This window comes from Carex rostrata, chromosome 15, assembly GCF_964058835.1.
Source record: "Carex rostrata chromosome 15, lpCarRost1.2, whole genome shotgun sequence".
NCBI classification, from domain to species: domain Eukaryota; kingdom Viridiplantae; phylum Streptophyta; class Magnoliopsida; order Poales; family Cyperaceae; genus Carex; species Carex rostrata.
In genome coordinates this window covers 8,282,930-8,309,517 of record NC_135932.1, presented here as the reverse complement: position 1 = coordinate 8,309,517, position 26,588 = coordinate 8,282,930, and the positions used below count along the sequence as shown (strand labels likewise).

At 35.3% G+C, this 26,588-nt stretch overlaps 3 protein-coding genes across 10 annotated transcripts; 2 read left to right on the top strand and 1 right to left on the bottom strand.

The window, feature by feature from the left end:
- The first annotated feature begins 1,244 nt into the window (after positions 1–1,244).
- Positions 1,245–10,838, top strand: LOC144566179 (pre-rRNA-processing TSR1-like protein). The gene is made up of 21 exons (XM_078316103.1): positions 1,245–1,573; positions 1,657–1,742; positions 1,944–2,015; positions 2,730–2,861; positions 3,128–3,178; positions 3,265–3,405; positions 3,844–3,966; positions 4,175–4,252; positions 4,370–4,462; positions 4,761–4,880; positions 5,159–5,242; positions 5,674–5,772; positions 6,230–6,421; positions 6,891–6,966; positions 7,210–7,313; positions 7,539–7,798; positions 8,215–8,301; positions 9,046–9,273; positions 9,380–9,458; positions 9,687–9,750; positions 10,449–10,838. The coding sequence occupies exons 1-21, from the start codon at positions 1,477–1,479 to the stop codon at positions 10,565–10,567; spliced, it is 2,385 nt and encodes a 794-aa protein (XP_078172229.1). The 5' UTR covers positions 1,245–1,476; the 3' UTR covers positions 10,568–10,838.
- Positions 10,839–12,706: 1,868 nt separating this feature from the next.
- On the top strand, positions 12,707–15,033 carry NDHU (Chaperone DnaJ-domain superfamily protein). The gene is made up of 5 exons (XM_078316113.1): positions 12,707–13,060; positions 13,732–13,793; positions 14,276–14,368; positions 14,613–14,756; positions 14,842–15,033. Exons 1-5 carry the CDS (start codon positions 12,820–12,822, stop codon positions 14,935–14,937), a joined length of 636 nt encoding a protein of 211 aa, XP_078172239.1. The 5' UTR covers positions 12,707–12,819; the 3' UTR covers positions 14,938–15,033.
- A 93-nt stretch (positions 15,034–15,126) lies between these two features.
- LOC144566180 (uncharacterized) lies at positions 15,127–26,412 on the bottom strand. Of its 8 annotated transcripts, none has more exons than XM_078316105.1 (14): positions 26,145–26,412; positions 24,133–24,184; positions 23,919–24,040; positions 22,544–22,593; positions 22,097–22,199; positions 21,346–21,476; positions 19,988–20,158; positions 19,200–19,532; positions 17,742–17,789; positions 17,581–17,627; positions 17,420–17,489; positions 16,948–17,149; positions 16,300–16,431; positions 15,127–15,866 (listed from the first exon to the last, which is right to left on the bottom strand). In XM_078316105.1, the coding sequence occupies exons 2-14, from the start codon at positions 24,148–24,150 to the stop codon at positions 15,332–15,334; spliced, it is 1,962 nt and encodes a 653-aa protein (XP_078172231.1). In that variant the 5' UTR covers positions 24,151–24,184; positions 26,145–26,412; the 3' UTR covers positions 15,127–15,331. The 8 variants fall into 8 exon arrangements, with proteins under 8 accessions (XP_078172231.1, XP_078172233.1, XP_078172232.1 ...); XM_078316107.1 differs by having other exon boundaries at positions 16,948–17,146; positions 26,145–26,379; XM_078316106.1 differs by having other exon boundaries at positions 24,133–24,191; positions 26,146–26,222.
- Positions 26,413–26,588: the final 176 nt, after the last annotated feature.

Here is a 26,588-nt window from a genome sequence, read left to right as displayed (position 1 = left end):
GCATAGTCAGACAGGAGTTAATGCAGGCTCTTGGTGGGTCATGGATTTTTCGTATTGGATGGAAAAAAAAATTACCGGAGTTTTGTACTGAGAAAATACTTGTCGACATTCTTTATAGCTATTAACTACCTTCTCATTAATCAACACATGAGGGACTTTGATTGATTCAATTTTGAACATATAGTTTCATTAGAAATCTGACGTTTCAGGCATAAGAATAGTTTTAGTTGTATCTCATTAAAAACCAGTAATTTTCTCGGCAATGTTACTGACGTGTACTGGTATCCTATTGTGATTATAAGAGCCTGTATACAAATGTTCTGAACTTAGTATGGTTATTTTGTAACATATGACATTCATTCTTGTAAGGACTTTAATGTAAAAGTAAATGACATTGCTGGAATTTCAGGTTATAAGTTGTAATTGTTTTAAAAGACCAGCAATTGAACCGGTTGACCCACCGGTGCGACCAGTGAACCGTTGAACCGGAGCTTTAACGGGTCGATGTCCGGTTCGGTTCTGATAACATTGCATAATAGAGTTACTAGGTTCATTGACATTCTCTATTAATAGCAAGGACTTAATTAGAAGCAAAGATTAGAAAGTATTTATTAAAAGGCCATCCACATTAAAAGGGAAATTTTTCTATGCTCTGAATAATATAAATCATGACCTAATTCAAATTAGGGGTGTTCAAACGGTTTGTCTGATTTAAACCGAACTAAATTTGTCAAATCAATTTTTTTTTTCAGTTTTTAAAAACTCAACCGAACCGACCGAATTAAAATGTCAAACCGAACTAAAACCGACCGATTATACCGAACTAAACTTCGGTTTGTTCGGTTGAACCGAATAGAGAAATTCAATCTCACAAAATCAAAACTCAATACATAAGCCAATACATTCATAATTTTATAGAAATGAAAATTAAGATACCATTACACATATAGTTCGATTTTATACAAATATATTGATGTTCTAAAATATCCAAATTTTCAGATTAATATTATTCTTGATTTTTAAGTCCAAAATAAATAAAAGAACCAAAATAATACTTGAATTATTATATAATCAGTCGGTTCAGTTTGTTCAATTTTGAGAAATTGAAACCGAACTGAACCAGTTAAACCGAATTACTTCATAAAATAAACCAAAGCCAACCATTCGAACCGAAATTCTCCGATTCGGTTCGAAACCAAATAAATCGAACCATTTGGACACCCCTAGTCCCCTACTCAAAATAACAAGGACCTGAGCCTTCGTTTTTTTTAGACAGAAAATCTGAACCCACGTGAGTGCGGCGCCTTTGCTTCTCCCTCCCTCAACACGCGAGTGCGGCGCTCTCTTCCTCCTTCAACCGACGCGAGTGCGGCGCATTGTTCCTCGCTGCGCGCTGACCTCTCTGCACCTCTCAAACGTCGCTTGAGTCGTGCCCCATTCAAAAACCCTAAACCTCAACATAGATTGATTGCAACCATGGCGGGGGGTGCTCGCTCGCAGGTGAACAAGTCTCACAAGACGCGTTATGCTTCCAAGTCGTCACGCCACGCACACCGCACCGCCTCTCTCTCAGGTGATCGGAAATTTCATTTGTTTTTCTGGTTCTTTTTTGAGAATATTTTTTGGTACGAATTACAGAGGTGTTTTGTTCTTCAGCCAAGGCGAAGATTGGCAAGTCAGAAGGTGGGCATCGTGCAGCAGGGAAGGGCTCCCGAGCTGCACGTGTACAAAAGAGCAAAGCGGTATGAATATTTCTTCACCAACTTTTGTTATTGTTGTTGTTGTTGTTGTTTGAGACATTACTCTAATTTCCATTGTGCGCAGAATTCTGCCTAATCGAATTCAATTGAGTCTGGTATTACTGATGGTAGGCTGATTCTTAAATATGCTAAATTTGGTTTTTTCGCCACGATGGTAATTCCATTGTGGATATTTTGATTTAGATACGAGACCACAAACGTGCTGCATTGTTAAAGGAGAAGAGATCTTCTGTCAGCGCTCCTCCTCGTGTAGTTGTAAGTATTCATTAAGTCACTCTGTTTCTATTATATAGTTGGTCTCCTTGATCTTAGTTTAGCAACTCACTGCAAGATGTTTTACCACCGAATACATTACTGGTTTGTATGGATTTTTTCATCAAAAAAAATTGTGTTCCTTTATTTTGACATTTCCAGCTGATGGGACCAATTAATGTCAACCAATTGGGTTTAATAATTTATAATCTGCCAGGATTCTCAGCCTATTGGGTCAATGTGTTCGGTTTGGTTTTATATATACGGTAATGATTGGTTGGAGATCGGGTTGATTTGGTTCGAGTTATTGTCAATTATATGGGTCAGTACTAGGTTTATGCTTGAGTAAGGATCAGGTTCTGTTCGATTCAAGATTGGGCGAAGGCTGAGTTGATTTGCGTTTGGTCATTTTCAGGTTCTCTGAGGTTTGGGTTATCTCGGGTTCAGGCTTTTTCCGGGTTTTGGGGCAGGATTGGGTCTCTTTTGGTTACAAGTCGTCTTGGTCTTGGGTTCGGATGGGGTTAAGTTCGAGTCAATTTTGTTTTTGCAAATTACTATACCAGTTTGGTTTAGGATACAGGTTGGTTCAGGTGAAGTCAGCATTTGCCGTCACTAGTTTTATTTAACAATTGCGAGATTATAACCTCTAAAATCCACTCCAGAAAGACTCTAGTGAGCATTTGGGCCACAAACATTAGTTTTTTTGTTTTTTTTCAGGTACTCTTTGGTCTCTCTTCCCATGCAAATGCAACCTCAGTCAAAAAGGATCTGTTACAACTCTTGTCAGGTGATGATGGGAAACCCACATCTGACACCATCGCTTCTTCAGCATACAAACTTCGAACAACTGTTAGTTTCATGTGCCCATTAGTTTGTTACAGATAATTCTTTTCAATATGGTCGAAATGTTTTTAACAAGTTTGCAATACTTGATTATGTGTTCAAGTATTTTGGGTTGTACCATGGGTGCTTGTTCTAGATCCTAGTCAGATAAGTTGTAGGTTTTAATTTATTTTTGTTTAGTTTTAGAGTGTTGTAATGGTTTCACTGTTGGTAATGAGGCTTCACCATTATGCTTGCTGAACGTTCTAACATGACCAAATTATACTCTACAGGTGCTTGAAGCTCCATATGGTGATCTTGTGGCATGTATGGAAATGGCAAAGGTACAGATTTGTCTTTTGTTAGCTAAGATTTTCTCTTCTTGCATATTAACTCTTCATTATGAGATGGTAATTTTTCCTTTACATAGGTTGCCGACCTTATAGCCTTTGTAGTATCAGCTAATTCTTTATATGATAATGGATCTGACGGCCTTATCGACCCAATTGGAGCTCAGTGTCTTTCTCTTTTGCGAGCCATCGGCTTATCAAGCACTTCTGTGTTGATTAGGGTGAGCATCACATTTTTCCAGCTTGGTTTAAATTGGAGACAGTTGCTGTTATTTTGTGCCAGTTGTGCTATGCACATTAAATTTATGTCCAATTGACACTTAATGTCACAACTGGAGATTACTTTAGTTAAATAACAATCAGATGGACAAGTTCAGGGAATGATGTTATACTGGTCGGGGCAAATGCTGAGGTCTGTACGGGCTTGATCCAGTAAAAACAGCTGTGTTTAAACTTTAGAAATTCTCGTAATAAATATTTTATTTTTGATTGATATTTATTGGTTGTGAGTTGCTTAATAGAGGGTTTGTTTATGCTGGTTATGCATTATTGAGGAGTTTATTGGGTTAAACTAAGTGCTCAATCACAATTTTTGGGAACAAAATAAAGTCATAAGCATCTCCTCATGGAGTTAACCTAGGAGTTATTGATTTTCATAGGATCTACCTCAAGATCTAAAAAGTAAGAGTGAGGCCAAGAAGATAAGTATCTCCTCTCTATCTTCTGAGATGTCAGAGGATTGCAAGTATTATGCTGCAGATACCAAGGAGGAACTGCACAAGGTACGATAATCTTCATTTAGTTTTGTGCTTATGCCCTGAAGAGATCGAAATTGTATGTACGTTAACAAGATATCATTAGCTTTGTTATACATCATTGATGAATAAAGAACACATTCTCTTACTTATTCCCCTGGCAATTTGAATAGTTAAGATATTCCTCTCTTGTTTTATTAGAAAATGTAGTTGATCTGATTTTCTTGTATTATAGTTCATGTGGCTCTTCAAGGAGCAACACCTGTCATTTCCACATTGGAGAAGCCAGAGACCATATATTATGTCTAATGAGGTTTGTCTTAGTTACATCTAAATCATTATTTGTCTTGTTCTTCCTTCAAGTTATTTTTGTATGGCAGGTTAAGAATTGTACTCTCGAGTTTGACAGAATTTGAAAACCTTTTGTTAGGTACATATAGAACCCGAGAACAGTATTTCAGGAACTTGCACTCTGGTTCTCTCAGGCTATTTGCGAGCGCACAATCTATCTCCAAATCAGCTTGTGAGTTTCATTTTTTGTGCTTACTACTTGAGAATGGATAGAAGAAAAACCTGAACTACAGATATCATTATTATTACAGTTATAATTTTTTGTTATCATCTTTGTGCCAAAATTCAAGTTATCATTTTTATTATATTGAATTCAATGTTATGTTCTTTGCATTATTGTCACAATAATATTCAGGTGTTTAATATGTTTTGATGGTTCTTGCCCAACAATAATAGGAATGTGGGTGATATTGAAAATTTAATCTACAATTCTTTTATTAGCATATTTTTTATTTCAACCCATTTTGCAGGTCCACGTGACAGGTGCAGGGGATTTTCAGTTAAGCAAGGTTGATATTCTTAAAGATCCATTTCCTCTAAATGAAAGGAGAGGACATAATTTGATGGAATCTGAGGATAATACGTCCCAGGTAATGCTACTTACATCCTTTCTCTTAGGTAGAAGATTCTCATAGCTCAAACTTTTGTATAAGCTCTTGAAAATTTAAAAGATCCCATATTTGCTTTGGAAGTGCCCAATTAAATTCCTATTTTCCACTGTTTTCTATATGATTGTCGGAAAATGCATTTTAATATGAATACATGCGTTGAAGTTGAACAAAGTAAATTTTTGTACATGCCTATTTATTGTTGGTTTGTAAATTGTTTATACTTCTTTGGTTCTGACTGCTGCTATTGTTAAGTGCAGATATGTCAGACATTAATTCCAGATACCTCAGCTCAGGAGCCTTTGCTAGTAGAGAATACCCTGGATCCACTTGCAGGGGAACAGGTAAAACATTTTCTCTCTATCTTTGATATTTTAATTTTTTCTTTAAATATTTTATAGATTGTGTACTTTGTTTTTATTTTTTGTACTCTCTGTGTTAATGATATACTCGTAAGACTAGATTTTTTTTCTTAAAATAGTTATCTTTATACATTTTGTTGGATAGTTCAGATGGCACTGCAATTTTTGGAAAAAATTTCCTTGTACTAAATTTTTTCCCCTAAAATGTTGTCCCCTTTTTTCTAATCCATCACATCACACAGAACGATGGGCATTAGGGTGAATTTTTAATTCTTAATGTTAGAGAAGGGGCAGTAGTTTCTTATGTTTGAGATTTATTCAGCTTGATCAATGATTCCTTGCATGCAAAATTGAAATGTCTGTGAATATTTTTGTTTCCTGGGAAATTCTGAAGTTCAATATATTTAATATAGACTTGGCCTACCGAGGCTGAAATGGCGGAAGCAGATATGAACAACAAAGAAAGAAAAATTAGAAAGAGAAAACTTCCTCGTGGCACCTCAGACTATCAGGTATTGATTTGTGTACCATGTGGATGAGGCCTTTTTTCTTACCTCTCTTGGCCAGTTTTGTTTATTGCCTCTCTTGGTTTCTTTTATTCTACCCAATTTAGGTGTCAATGGCATTATTTTTAGTGGCTTTGTCATGAAATGTGTTATATTGTGGCTTGCAGGAATTGTTGGTTAATTGAGTCAGGTTATGATTTTAGTATGTTCTCTTTTGTGTCTGATAGAGCTTGTAAGGGTTAATAAAGCCAGAATTGGATCATATTGTGGACAAATTGCAAAACTGAAGTGCTCAGTGGGGCTTAAGTTTTGATTTTAGCATGATATAAGTGTAGGACCTCAGGATATATTAGCAGTGTATGAAAAGGTGCTAATTTTGCTAAGTTTGGTGGAACCATATTCACAAGTCTCACATCTTTACATAGTCTCACATCTTTACATAGTCTCACATCTTTACATTCAGGCTGCCTGGATTGTTGAGGGCACAGATTCCGAGAATGACAATTCAGACATTGAATCAGAGGAGGAAGGTAACGGTATGGTTCTTGATGAAGAATTGGAAAATAATAATGATCCAGAAAAGGATGAAGATACTACCTCTCGTTTCACGGAAAAGTTTGATGAAGAAGGAACATGCGCTGATACTGAAATGGAAGTGAGTCCCTCTTCTTTTTTGAATTGTGAAATAGTTTACTGGGATCATCTAGTAGAACTAATAAGCTAAATTTCATCTTTCATTTCACAAGGAATGTGTAACTATTTTTTTTTCAAAATAGCTACCTTGTGATTTGATAAGTTACTATTGAAATTAGAGAGCAGAAGCTTTTAATCAGCAAGACCTAGCAAACAAAAATTAATCATATCTGACACTGAGTTCTAATTATTTACATAAAATTAAACTTGTTAGTCTATATGATACTGGTTGATTAAATAATTAATATATTAGGGTTGGTTTTTGTCAGATAGGATTTGATGCTTCAGATCCAGTCAATCCCTATTGGTTTTCTTGTTAAATTGTAAATTGCGTAATGTAGATACATAAAATGAAAAGGTTGAAGATACACAAAGCAGAATTTTTTAGTTCCCGGTGATATTGTCATTTTTTAATTGGTTTATATTTACAGGATGATGAGCACATGACTAGAGAGCAAATAGAAGCTGATATAAAGAGGATTAAAGATGCAAATGCTGAAGATGAAGGTTTGTGTAAAGCGCTATCTTGGATATTACATACTGCTGAACCTGGCCTTCACTTGTGCCAGATTGATAGTATACCTGGCTCCTCTGATACCTTGTATATATTTGTGCGCCAGCTACACTTATTAATGCCCAATTATGCAACTAAGAGTTGACCCATTAACTCTGGGTTGTGAAAACAACCCAAATTGGTCTCTGTTTTCGTCTGATGAAGATTTTTAACGGGGCATATCTAAATTTTTTCAGAATTCCCAGATGAAGTGGAAACGCCATTAGATGTGCCTGCAAAGAAAAGATTCGCCAAATACCGCAGTGTAAAGTCATTTCGCACTTCTCCTTGGGATCCCAAGGTTGGTGTTCTACTTTTTTTTTTTTGATGCATTTTCACTGGTAAATTATTATTTTTGCATCTTACATAACCTCACATAATTTTGAAATAGCTTGCACCACCAAGTTATGATTTGGAAGTTATTCACTCATACAAAGCTAAACATTTAAGCAAAATATCTGTATGCATACACATATAGAAGTTCTATGTAATATATTATTTCTCTCTTTTTTTTGGCAAATTATAGGAATCTTTACCGGCAGACTATGCTCGAATTTTTGCGTTTGACAATTTCTCACGAACCCAAAAGTATGTTCTCAAAACATTGCGTGAGGTGGATGAAGGAAGCTCAACAACTTGTGCCCAAGTCGGCTCTTTTGTGAGGATTCATGTAAAGAATGTACCTATTGATGTTGCATCCAGGGTTTCTCAGGCATCCAAAACTATTCCTGTGGTGACATCTGGGCTTCTCCAGCATGAATCCAAGATGTCTGTTCTCCACTTCAGGTATGCTGTTTCTTTATTTCATAGTTTATAGCGACCTTCTGTTTGTCACTGGTAAACTTGATGCTGGTTTGAACTATTTTATACCTAATTAGTGTAGTGGTAAGGTCCTGATGTCAGTGCCTTACCGTTCTATTTTTAGTATACTTGTTTACATTGGTGTGATATCACCCAAAAAAAATATGCATGCTAAATTACAGTGAAGCTGTTGATCTCTGGGTCATCTTCTTATTGAAAAGAGTGATGTTTATAACACATGTTTTGATTAATCAAGAAACGGAAAATTTTATAGTTTCAACAGTTATGCATTGCTTGTGGTTTTGAACTTGATCAACAGTTTGGGTTTGTCCTTCAGCACTGCAGTCCAAAAGTATAAATTTTGTAGTTTGGTACTGATTTGTGTTCATTTTGGCTTGCAGTGTAAAGAAGAATGACTCGTATGATGCGCCTATTAAATCTAAAGAGACCTTGATATTTAATGTTGGATTTCGGCAATTTGTGGCAAGGTACTGTCCCTTGTATTTTATTTGGTTTATTTGTTTATTTTTCCTTTTTATCTCTGCCCCAGTAGTTGTATGCTTTTATCAGGCCGTACCAGACTCTATATATAGAAATCCTCTATGCTTAATTTTTTAATTTTTTATTTTTTTCCAAAGAAACTCTATGAAGAATGCTCATATATGTAAGATGTCACCTAATCTCTTCCTAATGTAGCAATTTGTTGAGTTTTAGTTATAAAGAAAAAAAATATATTGACAACAATATTTACATGACAACCACAGCAACTAATGAATGATTAATTAATTTGGAAAAGTTAAATTCTGAAAATGTTCTCTGTAGTTTAGATAGACCGTGTATCAAATTTGTTATAAATTGGAAATTGTTGGTTACTGATCAAGTGCTGATAAAACTGAATGTTAGTTTTTCAATTTGTTCAATGGATGATCAGTTGATATTTAAACTGCACCAAATTTGATACACAATCTTTTTAAAGCTATATACAACATATTTTTAATTTTACTTTTTTTTTTTCTTAATTTTGATAATTATTTGATCAGTTGCATGGTTGTCAAATAAGTTTGCTGTCACTATAATGTATCCCATTAATAAATGCTTTATGGGTTCAAGTTTGCTTTTCTCTATCACCTTGGTTGTTTTTTTTTTATGTATGATTTAGGTTTTAGGTTATGTGATTATGAATAGGACTGAATTCTTGATAATTTATACCATTTTCCTTTTTGCGGGTACAGGCCATTGTTTTCCGGTGACAACATAAACTCCGACAAGCACAAGTTGGAGAGGTTTTTGCACCCAGGTCGATTTTCAGTGGCATCAGTATATGCACCTATATGTTTCCCGCCCCTGCCCTTAATTGTTTGGAAGAAGAGAGATGGAGAGCTACCAGTAGTTGCAGCAACTGGGTCTCTAAAGAGTGTTGATCCTGATCGAATAATTCTTAAGAAAATAATTTTGACAGGGTATTGTTGAACTGCTTTGTTTTCCTTAGTCCAGTTCATATACTTCTGCACTTGTTCTTTTCATATAAATTTTATAATCTGATCCAATTCCTTGTTTTATTTGCAGATACCCTCAGAGAGTATCTAAGCTTAAAGCCACAGTAAGATATATGTTTCACAGTCCAGATGATGTTAGATGGTTCAAGGCAAGTTAATTGTTGTTCATTTTTTGTTCAGAAATCCTTTGTTTCTTTAGATGTTTTGAATCATTTTTTATAGACAAAAAAATTATATGTTAAGATTGACTTGAAAAAAACCCGTGGCTTCTTGAAATTAAAGATGGCATGGTAAATCTACTACCGGGTTGGTACCATAATGTGAATGACTCATTTTGATGTGCAAACTTAACAATCTTTTCTCATCATTTTATATAGCCGGTGGATGTATGGACCAAGCATGGTCGCCATGGCCGTATCAAGGAACCTGTCGGTACTCATGGTATAACTTTTTAAATTCAAAATACACAATTCTACTCTTTCAGGGTTGCATTTAATTTTTTTGAAATTGGTGTGGTAAGCTCTTGCGTCCAATATATACGTGATTTGATTGAACCAAATAAAGAAGAGTAGAGGTGCTAGTGTCAGCCAATCTCTTTTTTTCTACAGTTTACAATACTTTTGTATTGCCTCTTCTTAACTGATGTATTTATAAGGTATTTCGGGTCCTTTATAGATAAAAGATATTTTGAATTGATTAGAGTCAATAAATAAAAAAACAGATTATTCTAATATATAAATATAGAAAATATCGATTCCAATGGCTTTTGCTGTCAGCTTCTTTATTTTCTTTTTTCCAAAGGAAACCTATCCATTTTTATATATTTCACTATGAATACATATGTATATATATATGAATTTTATAACTCTTATTTGAATTCAACTTTTGCGCTTATTGCCAGAGTGCTGAGAACCAGTGCTCAGAGTAGATGAGCCTAATTAAATGTAATAAGACAGTTCATTTTGCATTAGGCATACTGAATTTATTGTGACTGTATTGATGTGAACATGTGCAACTTCCATTGTAGGTTTACCAAATGGCTAACTTTGCTAAACAAATTTAATGGTGAATTTGTTCTGCATTAGGTTTATCTCCGATTTAGTTTTAATTGTGACTTGAAATTTCTTTTTCTTTTGTAGGGGCCATGAAATGTGTATTTAACAGTGTAGTACAACAGCACGACACAGTGTGCATGAGTCTATACAAAAGGATCTATCCGAAGTGGCCCGAACAACTTTATGATGTGGCGGCGTTATAGGGTTGCTGATAAGAGAAACCACACTGGCAGAATTGTTTTAGTTCCGTATTATGATTTTGTTCACAATCTTTTAATAGCAAGCACCTTGTACAATTTTTAGGTTTTGATGGGTGTTGTTATTGGACAATATTTGTTGTGAAAATGGTTCTGGATTTACAATTTGAGCCGACTTGATTACCTCCGATCTTGATTTTCAGGCAGGCAGGTAGGTTCAATTTGTATAATTTTGATTCTAAAAATGCTTGTTTGATGGTTATTTTACACTCTATAATGCTTCATATTGTGCAATTTGGCAATTGTTTCAGGAAATGTAAGATCAGTGTCGTAAATATTTGATCCACTAAAGTTTAAATGTGATGCCGAAGGCTGTAACAATTGATTCTTCATCATAATAATATATACAATAATTACATTCTAGTGCTCCAAAGCACTTGATCAAAAGAATATAGACGGTGCTCTACAGTTTGTAAGAGCGAGGGACTGGAATGGATACCCTAAAAAAGTTTCGAGTTTGAATCTGGACTGTTTGATCAGAATTTGCACGGTATTAACGAGGCTCCATGAATTTTACGAACTCGCTTCCTCTGAGATATATCAAAATTTGAGTGTTTTTATGGAAAATCTCAACCGTTCAAATATGTTCTACACGAATCTCAAAGCACAAATAATACTGCCCCTGCGTTATCCCTGAATAGACATCGTGCGCGTCGGTCACACAATATCTCAGAGGATACGCACTTGAATTTTACCCGGATTGTCCGGATTCTGATCAAACGGTTTGAATCTAAATTCAAACTTAATAGTTACTTTAGGGGATCCAGAGCAGAGGAACTGAGAAAGGGATCCGTTGGGTCTCGAGATTGAGTGTGGTGAGTCATCTATCCCTGGATAAGAATTTGAAAGGAGAATCAAATAATTGAGAATGGCATGCTCTTTTAGGGGCAGATTGGATTAGTAGATGGAACTACAGTGTGTAGATAATAATCTGAAATTTTTATTAGGTAACATTAAAAACACAAAAAATTACAGAAAATAACATCAGTTTCTTGGAAATTTCAGAAATAACGTTTTTGTTGGATAATCCAGCGGAATGTATGGCCAATTCTGTTAGACTATTCAACGGAAATGGAAATCCTATTTCCGCTCGATAATCCAATGAACATAGGCACAACTTCGTTGGATAATTCAGCGGAAAATGTTAGATTATTTGATTTTTTTTTATGTTTAAACATCAAACAATATAATATAAAAAAATGAATTTATCAAAAATAAAAAAATCAATTTCCGCTAGATTATCCAACGAAAATATTGTTTCCGGAATTTCCCAAAAACTAGTGTCATTTTCTGTAATTTTTATTTTTTAATCTTATTAATACAATATTCGGGATAAGAATTGTGAATTACATTAACTGGAAGCGGGATATTAAATCCCTTGTCCACCCAAAGAAAATAGATGCATAAGATAAAATTCAAACACCAAATAAAAAATGCTAAGCTAATTCATAATAATTTGTATCATTTATTGTCTTTCCCAACGCAAGAGATGAGGGATTAGTGGTCCTCAGTGGAGTCTAGCAACAATGCATACATGGAGCATTGGAGCCAAAAACAAAAAAACTTGTGAATAACTCTTGTAAATATTTTTATTTATTAATGTAGCGAACGGGATAATAAAAATCACGATGAAGATGCAAGGAGACATGAAATTTTTTTAGAAACCATAAATAAAAATAAAAAATTTATCAAACCAACTTGATTCCTTTTTTTTGTTGTAAAAACCATAAGAACCGAGATGTCATTTCGGTTCGTTTTTTTTTTTGGACCGAATTGCCATTTTAGTCCCATCCGTTTTCACATATTTCGACAAAAAATAAGGTGAAAAATTGTAAAAATAGATGGGACCGAAATGCCATTTTGATCCAAAAAAAAAAAATTCGGGACCAAAATGACATTTCAATTCTTATAATTTTTGTAAAAAAAAAAAAAAAGTAATCACGTTGGTTTCATAATTTTTTTTTTAATTATGGTTTATAAAAAAAATTCAGGAAACAGTTGTAATTTTCAAAAAGAAAAAGGAAAAAAAAACACTCTCTGACAGCATCTCCCATGAGCAAATTCCCGCCTTATCATTTTCTCTCTTTATCAACCACACAATACTCACCTCAACCTTCTAACAAAATTGAACTTGAAAAAAAAAACACAGAATTAAAGAGAAAATTCCAAACCAGTAAACATCTGCTATCTAACTTTCCATGGCAGTGGTGGGGATTCCTTCACCATCGATCAAGCTCGCTGCTGCTTCGCATCACCGCTCTGTCTTCTTCACCTCTCCTTCCAAATGCAGACTCCTCTTTCGCATCAAATGCTCTGCTGAGGCGGTTCCTGTCACGGATGAGATCACCACCTCCTCTTCGGATGGTGATGGCGATCGCAGCCTTGGCCGACCATCGATTATTTCCACGGCAAATGTACAGAAAGCTATCCGTGGACTTCGTTAGTATTCTCATTCTTTAGTTATTTTTATTTTTATTTTACTTTTTTTTTCCCCCTTGGTGAGATATTTAGTTGAAGAAATGTGAATTACAAAAACATAAAATAAGCAAAATGTCATGAATTAGTATGAAAATTTGACAAATATTTAAGGCGAAATTTCAGTATGCTAAGAAAATAAAATGTGAATTACCTTGCAGAAGGGAATATTTTTATGGACGAGGATTCTAATACCTCATGCCTTTTATACTTCATGATAGCTCATATTTTATATTTTTATTTTCAAAATCTAAATTGTCGATCCGAACCGTTTAACATGATATTTGCACTAAAATATGCTTGGAGATAAAATTTTATAATTTTTGAAAATTTTTTACTATTTTTTAGATAGGGAGAAAATCATTGTTTATGAACGGTACAAAAAACAGTCATTTTGTACCTATCTTAAAAAATAGTAAAAAAATTTCAGAAATAATAAAATTTCATCCCCAAGTATATTTTAGTTTGAATATCATGTTGAGCTGTTCGCAACAATTTGGACTTTAAAAATGATGATATAAAATATGAGGTATAATGAGGTATGGAAAGCATGAGATATTAGATCCCTCTAGATATATTTCTCTAGCTCTTACTTTTCCCGTCTAATTAAAATTTAATTTGTTCTGGGATGGCAGCAATAACTGATGTTGATCACTATGGGAATCTCGGTGTCCCAAGGACAGCATCTTCTGATCAAGTATGCTTTCTTGCCCACTTATAATACCTTATTACCATTCAAGTTTTTATATATTACGAGTTATTCTACTGTACTACCATATTTATTAGAGAAAATTCATATATTTGTTTTATCAGGCGTGGGCTATCTCTGATTTTACCAGGTGTAGGCAACTGTCTATCTTTTGTTTTATTAGGTGTAGGCAACCATATTTATATAATCGGGTTGTTGCCTATCTTGGACAACTCACGGACTGAATTGGTTAATTTACGATAATCCGCAACCCGCTAGTCGTATCAGTAAAATAGCTAATGCTCACTTTTTTTAGTTGGAAGAAGGGTTATTATGAGTTCCAACACTTTTAATCATAAAATAGAAAATGAAATTGAGAAATGGAATGACAATTCACTGGTATGATAATTGCTGTAGAAATACAGTTTGGTTAAATATTATTGCAATTCACCTTGGAATGACAAAGATGTGAAAATTGACTTAATTATCAGATACAACTTGCCTACCAAAGCAAGTGTGAAGAACTAAAGAACAAAGAAGGCTTGGAGGAAGAGGATGTCAAAAAGGAGCTAGACCTACTTAAGGTTTGTTTTAAAGATTTGAGTGCCTCCTCAACCTTAGAAAAGGTTTTCTGATAGGTTAGGAAAATGTAATATTTATAGGGGTTTATTTCAGTCTCAAATACATTCCTCAAATTACATGGATATATAAAATATTTTATAGGTTATTTGCTAATAACCATGAAAATTGCACAAATTGTCAAATTAAGAACAGAACTGTTATAAGTACTGATATTTTGTGTTTCCTGATTGTCATATGATATGAAAGGAATCTTACACTATACTCTCGACCAAAGAAGAGAGGAGATTATACGACTGGAGCTTGGCAAGAAGTGCACAGCCAGATAGATATGTGTGGCCATTTGAAGTCGATGATGATTCGACACAAAGCCGAGAGGAACCACCACCTGAGGTAGTTTCATTTTTCTCATGTTGAATTGTCTGGAATTGGATTTGTCATAAACTGGTAATTCATGAGCGCTTGATGGAATGTGCAGGAACCTGAGGATGTAGGTCCAACAAGGCTTGTTGGTTACTTCTTCCTGGCATGGATAATATTATCTTTTGTATTATCTGTAACACTTAATAGATGATTGATGGATCAACCACTATATTTTCTCGCAAATGTAAAGATACCTAAAGAGATGCAATTCTTCAGAAATATAACCCCTCTTTTGGTTGCATTGTAATTGGGAAGCACAACTTGGCAAAGTTTTTTACTTTGTTTAGCTAAAACAATGAATAATACTCCCACAAAACTGGAAATAAAAGATTGATAATAAGACAAGATTTTTATTTTAACTCTCCTTATTACAGAGATACAAATCACTTGGTTGCAGTCCGCACAAGACTCCTACATTCTAAGAAACAGAACATCAGTACCAAAATATCAGAATATCCCTAAAACAAAAAAAGGCATAATTTATTAGGCATTGAGTATATACATTCATCGACTGGTCCACAAAGAGCCAAGTCCAGAGAAACCTCTCAATGCTCCCGCCGCCTTCTCTGGCGGTGCGGGTGCCTCTCTCTGTCTCTCCTATAATCATTGTCAGACCCATCACCCATCTCCCACCTATCAGCCTCTGACCCGTGATCCCTCGAACTAGAACCCACTTTCCTCTCACTAACCCCCTTACCCTTGCTACCTCCACCTTGCCTCTCCCTTACCGACCGGGATTCCAATGTAGACTCTTCATGGTGCCTACTATTACTGGTACGTTGCTGATGCCCCTTGTGTGGTCTGCCACTGAACCGGTCTGAAGATGCCTCAGATATGGATTTCTCTGAGTGATGCGACCTCCTGTCTTTCTCTCTTTCTGGGTACGAAACCTTCTCGGGTTGCTTCCTGTTGAAGCGGGGCTCTTCATCTGAAGAGTAGTACTTGTCGCGACTTTGCCTTTTGTGTCCTGAGCGGGGTTCTTCAAGGCTATCTGAATCTGATTCGTGAGCCCGTCTCTGTGGCGGCTTGCGTGGGTTTTCAGTATACCGATACTCATCTGTTCTATCCTCATAATCATCTCTGAAAGAACAATAACATGTTAATAAACAATAAAACCAACAGTAAGGGTAGAAAACAATATCAGCAAACAAAGCATATGAACTGAACAGGACTTAGTTCATTACTATTACTTAAAAATGTTTTGTAGTGTCCTTGTATTTCTGAAAAGTTGCAATTATACACAAACAAATTATGCAGGATAATATTGATATCAGAAATATATAATATTGAAACAAAGGAAATATAAATGACAGTACATTGTAAGACAAAACGTGTGAACTCTGGTATACTATAGACGGAAAGTAGGCAGGCAGTTATTCAATATTTTGTTAGCCTTTATCAAAATCATTTCTCACTATAAGTTGAAATTGCACAAAGATCCAACATAATTTCTATTAATATACATCTGCAAATGCATCGTTTGTTATGTTTATTCAAAACGTGATGGCATTACCTCTCAGGATGATCACTAAAATTTTTGTTTCTGTACCAACCAGCACGAGGATCCATATAGTCAGGACGAACAAATGGTCTCTCTACACCAGCAGGCATGGTAGGGCCCATACCTCCCATCCTCATATATCCACTATATTAATTACAAAATTGCATAGTGGTAGAATGTCAGTAAGAGAAAGAGCGCCTTGAATAAAAGAGAAACATGTTACAGTAAAGTAGGTAACTAGCAAGAATAAATAATGGAATGCTTTGATGCACCAATGTGAGAGCCAAATTAAATTCTCCACCAACCAGGACTATTATTGGTACACTGAAACGAATTATGATTTCCCCCTATTTCTTGTAGCTTTTAGGATTCTATTTTGAGTATTTGAAGAGTTCATTTCTCTTCAGTTTTCTGCTACCACAGTTTCACAAATGAACCCAACAGCTCTTTTATTTTGTTTTTAGTATCGTTCATATATCTATCAGAAGCAAATGCTTATAAAATCTACAAAAACAAAATTAGTGCTAAGCAAGTTATTTGAGTGCGATGAAATATAACACGATGTTAAAAGACTAAAATTTATTAGGACAATGAGATATGCCTTATCATAAGGGTAAAAGAGAGATGATCTCAAAATCTGAAAGTTTAGAAATTACTTACTAGGGATCAGACATCCCAGGGTAGAACGGTGGAACATAAGAAGGCATTTGAAAGGGCATAACAGGATAAGCGCTGGTATCAAAAGGAACAGCCCCAGGGTTTCCATACATGTTGAATGCAGGTCGGTATTGGTTGAATGCAGGTCCTGCCCAATCAACTTGTGGGCCATATCCAGATGGCCCGCCTTGAAATCCAGCATCTCCTTCAGTAACAAAAGAAGGAATATACGTTGGTAAGAATGGAAGTACAATATAATAAACATACCGTTGTCCTGTACCACCGTATCTACAGGCAAGGCAATAATAGCCATGATCATTAAGTTATCCCAAGTACAAAGGATGGCTGGTTAAACTCTAACTAAAAAGAAAGAAATGCATCCAAAAGATATACTAAATTAGTAGAAACTAGAATAAAAACATAATCAGCACTGAATTAGACAAAAACTTGTAGTGAAAATATGCATACAGCTTACCAGAAAATTTGTTTGGGCAATCTCTAATAAAATGACTTGGAGAACCGCAGAAGTAACAAGTACGATCTCCCTGCAATATAAATATATCATTATTTGTAGCTTCTGTACACAGTTAAATTACATTCAATTGTTTGATATACTTGTGATAAATATTCACAAACCCTTCTGTTAAACTTGTGTTGCTGCTGTGGATAAAACCCAGGTCCATCTAAAAGCATAAACAAAAACAAAATATATTAAATAAGAAAATATCAGCTTAAAATAAATAATAAAAAATGGATAATTTGCATTTTAAAAATATAAACACACAAATTAGATGTACCTTGATTATTGAAAGCAAGGTCATTTCTTCTCTGCATTGGCATGTTACCTGATTAACGTGAAAAAATAAAATAAAAGTGAAATATTTGAATGAAATATCGAAAAACAAAGAAATTGGGGTATCAGGTTTCAACAACTTTTTGAGTGGCAGAAGCCAGGAGTTGCCCATACCAGTTGATACAGCCAGCAGTTACACATACCAGTAGGGTACCTATTTTAATATCTATCAATTTATCATTATAATTTAATTGGCTTTGAGAAATCAATGATCTGAACCTGAACCTAAACCTGACCTGACGGGAATACAAATCAACTGGTAATCAGCAGCAAGGACAGATTTTAACTATCAGCTCAACTGATGTTAGATATGAAGATTCTACACAAGTTATTTTGTTGCTATTATATAAGAAAGGATGTCCGACATTGAACACCTAGATTTTTATCTAGTGTGCTGAACCCCATAATCCTATAGCTAATCAAGAAGAAGAATCTCTTGCTAGTGTAGTCATTTGTATACATATTTATTAAATTATTTATTGTTTGCTGTGGATGTCAATTTAACACACTTAGTAGAAGCTCTAGTTTATTAAATTCAAATGCATGGTTGTAGTGATTTCCGCCTTATATTAGAATGGAAACACAATTAGTTGAAGCTCTAGTTTGAGATGCAATGTGGTAAACTTGAGTTCGATGTATATTTTTGTTAAATAAGAAAATGGGTAGAGTTCCAAATTGGGTGACACATGGTATTTCATTTGTAATTTGATGAAAAAGTAATGCTTCAGTACTCTGTAGAATTTACCGCACTCAATTGAAGCTAATTGAGTGTGGTAATCCTTGGCTTGTACAAGTGAAGCTAAAGACAAGAAACTAAGAACTCCACTGTAGAATTGTTTTCTCTTTAATGTAAAAAATATTAAAAAGCCTTTTATTTGCATGATTTCACTTATTACTAACCAAGGATTACCGCACTCAGTTATTAATGGTCGGAGAATTGTAGGAGTACTTGTCACAACATGTATGCATTGACTGAAAATCACACTTCTCTGCCAGAAATTTTCAATTGAACACTAACAAAAATTTCTACCTCCAGCCCAAAACCCAACTGACATGCAACAACATCTAACCTGGTCAAAACCAGAAATAAAACCACTGAATGGATTAAAAGAAAAAGTAAAATCAATTCAAATCCCGGCTGATTTGAAGCCTGTAGCTGGCACAACCCCAATCTAAGATGGCCAGAGAAGTCTTCAACTAAAACTGAAGTCAACTCCAAATTAGTTATGCCGCACCAAGAAAAGATAAATTAATGAAAATCATGCCAAATCAGAGTCCTTACTGTTTGTCAACCCAATTCAAACCATACCTCCTCCCCCCCCCCCCCCCCCCACACACACAAAACACATACTCAGTTTGATTAGTTGTTACATAGTACAAGCAGGCATTTTTTTGAGAGTACCTTCAGTGTTCTCTTGTAGGTTACGATGCAAGTTCGGCTCACTAGTACCAACATGTAACTCGCCCTTGTGTTTTGCTGCCTCAGACAGAGCTGCTTTATCATGACTCGCTGATCCAACATTAGTAGGAGTAGTGCTGACCTGGGTAGAACCAGCCACCTTCAGGGGCTTATCATCCAGCCTTATCTTTATTCCACTATTCCTCTTATTCTCTCTTGCAGATTCTGAAGCGGCCATGTTAGATCCCTTCCCGTTTCCTGATGGAGAATTGAAATTCTGCTGACGGATTGAGACAGCACATGATTGTTCGATTGCTTGAATTCCTGATTCCCCATCTAAGATTAACCAAATTGAGCACAATTAAGAAACTATTATTAAGACTAAATGCTGAGAATCAAACTTTGATTTACATGGCGTAATCATATTCAGTGAGTGCCAAAAGCAATAGGGTGCAAAATCAAAGTGCAAAATATATTACTAGGTAATAACTAGTGCATACATTCATGTGTTCTGCAATGCAAGCATGGGATGAGAAATCAATACATTATGGTGTGCTCAAGTACAGTTAATGCACCAGTCATATTACCTAGCCTGACTAGCTAATACCAGTACCAGTACACATTAGCTTGACCACTAATCTTGCACAGCACATCTACTCCATACATGAAAAAATGGTCATATATAATAAAACTAAAGAGGATAGATCTGTTGGTTCCTATGCAAATTCTTCATAACACCAGAAATTTCCTTAAGGAATTTCTATTGACTAATTTTAGAGAATGGTCCTAACCCGGTGCATCTTTAGGTAACAAGTTATCCATGCCGCCAATGGATGCTTGTGCCTCAATAAATCGCTCAATCGCTTGCCTCAGTGAGAGATTTGGTAACAAGTCATCAACTGCGCATTTAACAGAGGAGCATTTGGGGCATCTTCTCGTCTCAGTAAGAGTGGAACGAATACCTACAAAAATAGTATTACACATTTGCCTTTCACATTAATAAACTTAGCACATGCACCCAACTAGCATATTTGTTTGTTTTCTTATATGAATGTAAGCTTGAGTTTGCATAATATCCCAAAAGCAACCATAGCTGCAACTTCTTCTGACACCAAGACTCAGGCAGTAGTCAACATTTTTGGTATGGATCAATAAAGATTCTCTAAATAACCTTCTTCCCAAAACTGTAGTCCCCACAAGATATGAAAACTAGTTCAATTAAGAAATTCCTAATCTACAGAGAATAATACAAAAAACAGTGATACTCTTACAACGAATTCTTCCTACCCATGCAAGACCTAAGAATTAAAAGCTTTTCATCAGTGAAACTGAAAGCTTGATATTTGGAATAAGATCACAAGAAACAAAATTCTCATATTTCTCCTTTCAAATGTACAAATCAAAATAGGATAAATATTCTGGAGGGCCTTCTGCTAAACATGGAAGTCTGCTCGGATCTTAATTATCGACCGAATTAGACCGTTATGAACAAAGAGATTTGTGAAATAAGAGCAAAGAGACTTTCAACACCATCTTAAACTTTCTTTAACTAAGGCATTATGAACAAGATTGTGGTTAGGTATTGTGTAAACACAAACACCAGTTCGATCTTGCAGAATTCTGGTGTGCAACTATACCACAGAGTAATATTAGAAAAACCTACAATAGAATTAAATTTTACCCAATAAATTATCTGCCAAAGCAGGCAACAAACAAGAACAGTAAACAAACCCTAAAAGAAAAAAAAGGGGCTTCGGGTTTTTAACTTGTTGCTGCTTCCCGTGTGCACGCGTGTGCGTGTGTGTGAGAGAGAGAAATGGCAGCCTCTGCCAAGGTTTCAAGAGAGAGACAGCGGACCTATTGCTTAAACGGAAAACAAGAATAGATCGATCGCCTATGATTATTATACTTTCAATCAGAATGATGAAAGAAAGGATGGAACAGAATGAATTGAACTGGCACACTGAGATAAACAAAATGGAGCCAATAGGCCTGGAGTTATAATTAGGCCCAGTAGGCCCACCATACATTTCAGTTTATTGAGAAATCCCTAGTTTGACGCTAATTCCAATTGACCATAAGATAATACATGTTTGACATAAATAAAACAAAATAATAATGGAACAGGAAAAAAAGAAGGGGAACTTACATCTGTCACAAAAACTGTGCTGGCAACAAGGTATCATCACTGCATCCTTAAAAATTTCCTTACACAAAAGACACCTCAACTCAGTTGGTATATCCGTGTTGAACATGGCTGAAGGACACTTGGTGACTCCGCTACACAATCACAATTATGCAAATTCAAAAGGCAAATATTTTCAGGAACATTTTCTAAAAAGGACAGACATAATTTATCATGGTGTACAAATAGTAAATGAAGAAAAAATGATAAACACAACATGCATTGCCCAAGAAAAAGGTAAATAGGAATTAGGATGAAACTATTCTCCATATTCTCGCTTCTCAGGTTCTTCAAAACCAAACTTCTATATAGTTTCCATATACGATGAGTGAAGGCTGACAGTTTTGGTATTTTCAATGATATTGACAAAGGAGGATCAAGAGGAACATTTTGCATGTATTATGGGGGTTATATGTGGCATATATTGATTTTTAAAGAACTATACATGAGATTCCAATGTTTTTTGGCTAACAAACAGGTTGGCCATTTAAGAGCAGTACTTAAATAGATTAGTTGGTACAAGTACACTAGCCGGTATAGGTAATCCTTTTGTCTACTAGTCTCGTCTTCTAAACAGAGAAATCATCCAACCAAGTATAGCATACTGGTGAGTATGGAGCAGTACAGTAATCCTTCATTTGCATGTACCGAATGTTTGTATTTTTTAAAAGAATTCCAGAAAACGGCAGAACAAAAATCTTAATGAAGAGCGTACTCGCTAGACTTCTTATATTCTTCGCTCTTGGTCCTTGTTTTGCTCTCCTTTCTATTTTCTTCTTCTGGATCACTTGCATCTTTACAGTTCTCCCCCACAATTTCTACCCAAAATTAATGGAACATGACAGAATTAAATAGAGGCAATTATACTCTGGAAAATAAAAAAGAAAACCATTACGGACCAAAAAAATACAACTAGCCAACATAAATAAAAGATGCAACCGAGAATAGCAAAAAGATGACCAAAAGGTCCTCTTTGATTAATAAGAGGATTTTATATGAAATTAGGAGAGTACAACACTTTCCATGTTTCAGACAGGTTATGAGATATTTCTTATTCTGAAGGTAAGCACATGAATTTTACTTTGTAGGGGCACAAAAGATTGAAATAAAAGAAATACTGATGCCTCAAACCACATATAAAGAGAAAGATAAAAATCGCGACCTTTGGATATAGCATCGCTAAGGTCACTTCCATCGTTAGTGTGATGATACCTAGTCATAGATATATTTGAGCTTACAAGTCATGGCCACAGATTTGGCAATGATAAACTAAATGAATATAGAACTTAGTTTCAACAAGATAATTAGCATGTCATTTAATCAATCATAAACAAAAACCAAGATAAGACAGAGCTACAACAGGAGTCCAGCTCCCAATTTCAGTATTGCCCCATTATATGTTGGATAGCCCAGTGCTTAGATGGAAGTTTTCATACTTGCACATTTGAGGGTTAATTAGTGCCTATGGAGACCAGAATGATGGTAATGATAACAGTAATAAAATAAACAAACAATTATCCCAACTATAACAGATATCCCCGATTACAACAGAGGGCAATAAATGATAACCACTGTTTTTGGATGCTCAACTCCAGTTTCTCCCACCTAAGCAAACTTTGACTGTGTCCAACTAAGTTTCTCATTTGTCTCCCATCGAAAGAACATTCGGAAATCTGATGTCAACTAGATTTTCTGTTTGTGATCAAATATAAACAACAGAAGACCTATGTAGAGTATCATTTTCTCATTCTAGACTCACTCGGGGACTTCTCTTCAATTTTTGCCGAAATTGAACAACAAAGCAAAAAAAAAAAAAAAAAACTAGGACCCACTCATCCCCTTTCCTTTCTAATAAAACCTCTCTGCTAAAGCATCTCTCTAAACCAATCAGAATCAATACATTTCAGAAATTCAAAAAAACTTGCTGTCAAAATACATAAAAAAAAATATATAGAAGTACAGGGATTATAACATTATGTGAAAAACACAATTACACATCAATACTGTATAGGGCAAAACTACAGCAAAATGCAAACTAACAGCTATTACTGCTCATCCCTACTAATCTGTTTTTGTATTATGTGTACTTTAAAATTGTTTGCATTTACTTCTCCCCAACAGAATCAACACTAAACTCACAATCCAAAGTAGTTTATAAGAAACAGTCTCTAGGAACAGGCTATAGGGTTTTGAAGCATGGGAAGGCACTTGTATGGAACAGAGTTCTGAAGCATCTAAAAAAATTTAACTCCCCATAAATATCATCATGTGTATACAATTTCAGTACATAAATAATCTGTAATTCCCATACGATTTCCATCTATTCTTTGGATGGGTTACTGATAGGGGGATATATTTTTGAACCAGCAAAACATAATGTGTATCGTAAGACTGTGAGACAACTTAGCTTGGTGAATAATTTAGAACAGAGCTATCTCTAGTGATATCCCCCCCCAACCAAAAAAAAAAAAAAGAAGAAGAAAGAAAAAGAAAAAGAGAGAGAGAGTATAATGTATCAATTAAAATAAAATATAGACCTTGCATCATGAGCACGTTTGTTATCTAACTTCTGAACATTTTGATCGGATTCACCTAAAGGCGAGTCAAAAGTGGGGTACACCTCATCACCAAAATCTTCAAAGTTGTCTAAATTAACATTCTGTAGTTAAAGAAATACACAGTATACTTCTGTTAAGCCTTCAAAATTATTATTATTATTATTATGATAGCCATGAATAAAAAAAAAAACACCTCAGATGAACGCCCCATTGCAATGACAGCAGCCCCACTTTTTCAAGCAGCCCTATCCCAAAAGAAAGTAAATTAACATCATACTGACAATGAGAAAGTACAAATCACAAAACTACATTTAATACTTGCAATGCATGAGAATTGAGAAACAAACATCAGATTCAGAACATTGCTCTCTTAAGAATACTTGTAGATTTCAACTTTTTACGGTGAAATGAGAGAGTACTCTACACATTATGGGCTATTTTGCAATTTCAATGTATAGGAACGTTGTACGAAGCGCCTGAAATAGCATAAATTTGCTAGAACATGGAAAGGCCCTATATCTCCATCCTTGTATCCATCTCTTTTTAGTTTCTACCCTTATATTTCATTCTCTCTCAAGTTACAAACAAAAAATAATTACCCTCACTTGTTTGAGATTTGTACTTGTAAGGAGGTCCTGATATCAGATGTTATATTCACACAAGGGAGGGTTATTAAATTTAGAAGAAACCTTTTTGGGACACTTAGTTCAGATTGGGCTGAAGTACTATATATTATCAGTAAGGTCTCCTTCACTCACCAACAAGATAGGATAGCTTGGAGATGGGAACGATCTGGTTCTATTACTGATAAATCTCTATATAAAGTGCTTAATTTTAGAGGAATTACAAAGAATAAACCATTGATGTGGTGGAAACTTCTTATCACACCCAAAGTTAGAATATTCATTTGGTTGGTACTAAAAAAACAGAATTCTCACAAAAGATGACCTTCAGAAAAGAGGGTGGGTAGGAAACCTAGATGTCAATTCTGTCAACAAACAAAAACCATCAATCATTTGTTTTTAAATTGCACACTTGCTCAACAGGTCTTGTTCTGGATGGGAATGAGTCAAAAGAATATTTTCAGAGATGGTACACTATGGATAATATATTGCAATTTGCTATACAACTATCTAAATATAATAGAACAGTATTCCTATTAGTGTTTAGTGCCATTTGTTGGACAATATGGAAGCACAGAAATGATATTTGCTTTCAATCTACTCAACCTACAACTGCAAGATCAATTATACTGCTAACTATCTCCCTTGTTACATATTGGACAGGTAATACCAAGGCAAAGAACAAGGAGGCTACTCAGAAATGGATGCCAGAAACTCTAGAAGATATCCCACTGAGAGTGCGGGACCCAAGAGACAGAGTGCTTTATCAAGGGGTATAAGGAGGGACAAGTGGCTAACCAGGAGCAACATTAGTTATATCACTATAGTAGTGTATATAGTTGCTTAGGTGACGGCTGAAGTATGTAGGTCTTTTGCATAGTTTAGTAGTAGTAAATGTCAACAGCTTGTTGCTGTTTTTTTGGAAAATCAAACTGAGTGATGTGGTACTTGACAATTATATGATGGGTGAGAGTTGAATACTATCCTTGTGTTAACAGATGATGACCTCAACAAGAACAGTTTGTTATAATTTAACTATTTCGTTTAATGAAACTGGGCTTAGGCCTTTTTCTCAACAAAAAAAATAAATAAATAAGAAGACAGAAACAGCAATTAGTCCAGTTTAGCCTACCTGAGCTAGGAGAAAATAGACAAAGGGGGGGTGCAGATGGAGGAAAGATTTACAGTGTCATAAAAGGAAAGAATGAATCAATTGTATCCTTCTCCTTTAAAAAAAAAAGAACAAATTCAGAAACACACTTATCCAGATTAAGTTATAGATGTTAGATGGTAACTGCAGATTAATGCTATACATTGTCAAGACAAGCTACAAAGCAGATACCAGTAAAAAAAAAAATGAGCTATAAATGTAGTAACTGAAATCTTTAAAAAAGAACCATGGAAACTACCACAGGAGTAGAAAAGTAGCCGAACTTAAAAAATATTTAAATTAAATAACCCTAACTATTAATCTGACACTCAAACATAACCTATTATTCACTTTATTTGGACACCTAGACCGCACAAAAATCTCGCAAAACAAATCCACGCCACTTCTATCAAAAGGTTAAATTTGTTTCACCTTTTTCTCGGAAAGAAGAGGAGAGAAGCAGGGTGAGAAGAGAAGACGACTGAAATGGCACTAAAGTGACAGTACTCGCGACGTCGGATCTGTCGTGAGATGAGCTGATGGAAATACCGCTGCGTTGGAGCGGATCTGAGTGGAGATTGAGGCCTCCGGCTCAGTAAACCGAATTGGGAAATGAAGAGATAGAGAAGAGAAAGAGAAGCAGCAGCTGACGTGGAGAAATTCTATCGGGATAGTACCGCGTCCATGTCCGGTTGTCTCCGGATTCGTTTCCGTTCACTGTTTCTACTTTCTCGTGGAAAAAAAAAAACGGATCGGACGGACAGCATCATCCATATCACCTAGGTTAACTCAGATCTTAACCGTCCGATCTATAAAACGCCGAATTTTAGAGACGCTGTGCATTCTACTAAACCCCTTCAGCCCCGAATTCACATC